Source organism: Fukomys damarensis, unplaced genomic scaffold (genome assembly GCF_012274545.1).
Source record: "Fukomys damarensis isolate Sample0158 unplaced genomic scaffold, DMR_v1.0_HiC HiC_scaffold_36, whole genome shotgun sequence".
NCBI classification, from domain to species: domain Eukaryota; kingdom Metazoa; phylum Chordata; class Mammalia; order Rodentia; family Bathyergidae; genus Fukomys; species Fukomys damarensis.
Genome location: NW_022900948.1, coordinates 46,866,203 through 46,868,077, shown reverse-complemented (window position 1 = coordinate 46,868,077; position 1,875 = coordinate 46,866,203). Strand labels below are relative to the sequence as shown.

Below are 1,875 nucleotides of genomic sequence, written 5' to 3'. Positions count from 1 at the left end.
ACGCTGTGACTTGAGCTCTCGGTTCTTCGGCGTGGTGTTCATAACAGCGGGGCGCTGTCTCGCTGCGTCCCCTCAGCAGCATGTGTGACGGGAAGGACAGGTGCTTGCTGCCTCCCGTGCTCCTCCTTGCAGGGACATAGCTGCGGAACTGGGATGTGCTGTGGTACCATCAAGGCCCCTGTTGTTCCCAGACTTTTTAACCCCGTGCAAAACTGGCTGTCTGGGGAGGGTCTGGACAGGTGCCCTGGGGTGGTACCCGGCCGGCAGTGGGTATCTGACGTTTCCCTCAGGGGTCATTTCCAGTCCGGGCACCCAGGACTCTGCCCTCTCAATTCTCTGAGAAACAGCCCTGCCCTTTCTGCCTTCCTCACAGTGGTGCGCTGCGGGCGCCTGCAGGAAGCTGGCTCAGGTCAGGAGCAGGACTGCCCGTGTGGAGGAGAGGCCCTCGAGCTGGCTCCCGGTGGCTGTGCTCCCCAGCCCCTTGCACACGTGCTCAGCAGGTCCTTGCTGACAGCCCATAAATGTGGACGAGCAAAGCGTGGCAGTGCCAGTTGAGGCCTGGGAAGGGACTACAGACCCCAGCCCCTCCCTGAGCTTCCCGGGCTCAGACCCCGCCAGGCTCCCTGGCAGGTCCCATGACCTGGGATGGGCGGGACCAGGCTGCAGATGGCTTTTAGACTGGGGGGCACAGACAGGCCAGGACTTGGGGAGAGCTGGGCTGCAGGGCTGGAGCTGGTTGGAGAGTGGGCAGGTCCGTGGGGGCGGAAGGAACGGGACGACCCAGCCAGGGCCCAGCTGTGGGGTCACGGCAGGCTGAGAAGGGCGGGAGGCCCGGTGGGCGTGGGGATCGGCCGTGCGCGTGTCCAGCGATGGGAACGAAGACCTGTGGGCCGCGGTTCCTGGATGGCCCCGTGTTCCCAACCAGCCTGCACCTGGCTGCGGACTTGGCCTTGCCCCTGGCTTGACCCTGCAGTGTCCATGGACTTCCCAGGCCCAGCGGGGACTGGTGGCCACGTGTAGGATAGCCATTCTGGGACTTGAGTTGTGGGGACAGAGAGTGTGTAAGCCTGCCTGGTCTCCTGGCGGGGCTCTGTGCATCCCCAGGGCTGCTCTTGGCTCTGCTGGGCGGTGGACTGCGCACGGGGCCACCCTGCATAATGAGGGCCCCGTGGGTCATTTCACCCTGCACGAAGAGCGGCCAGGCCAGTGTTGGCGGTGAAGGGCCGTGCATGTGGAGGCAGACAGCCGTATACATGGTTCTGGCGGAACAGGGAAGCACTGGCATGGCAAGGGGCCCCCCTTTTTTCCAGTTTTTTGAGGCAGAGTCTCATGCAATTCAGGCTGTCCTCAAGCTCACAGCAGTCCTGCCTCAGCCTCCGAGTGCTGGGCCATTTCAGGGGCCCACCAGCCATGCCCCTAGAGTGAGAGGCACAGAGCCCAGGCCACACCTGCCACCCCCCCCGGGTCCTCCCCGTGACCCAATCTGGCTCAGTGCCCTGGGTGGGATGGACGCCCACAGCAGGTAGGACAGGATGAAAACACAGAGCCTGGGCCTCGCTCGGCTGAGAGCGGCGAGGATGAGGCTGCTGCCCAGCCTGGCCCTGGCCCTGGCCCTGGTCCTGGCCGCAGGGATCCAGTTGCAGGAGCACCCCACCAAGGAGTCCCAGAACCTCAACTGGGACAAGGTGAGCCATTGGGCACTGAAACCCAGCCAGATGCAGGGCTGCGAAGGGCCAGGATGCCACGGGCAGGGCTGGCAGGTGTGTCCAGCGGGAGGGCAGGGCAGGGGGTCCGGCCAGTCCAGGGCTGCTGCCTGGGCTCTGTCCCCATGGTCCCCACACAGGGAGCCCAGGAGGTGCAGGGCAAAGGGGCTGA

The 1,875-nt window shown here is 65.1% G+C and overlaps 1 protein-coding gene across 1 annotated transcript in view; it reads left to right on the top strand.

Annotated features, from left to right (window-relative positions):
- The first annotated feature begins 1,577 nt into the window (after positions 1-1,577).
- LOC104864503 (epididymal-specific lipocalin-10-like) overlaps positions 1,578-1,875 on the top strand; it is a 4,500-nt gene continuing 4,202 nt past the window's right edge. The window contains exon 1 of the mRNA XM_033759277.1: positions 1,578-1,685. Coding sequence (XP_033615168.1) covers positions 1,578-1,685 — 108 coding nt within the window. The remainder of the gene's footprint in view (positions 1,686-1,875) is intronic.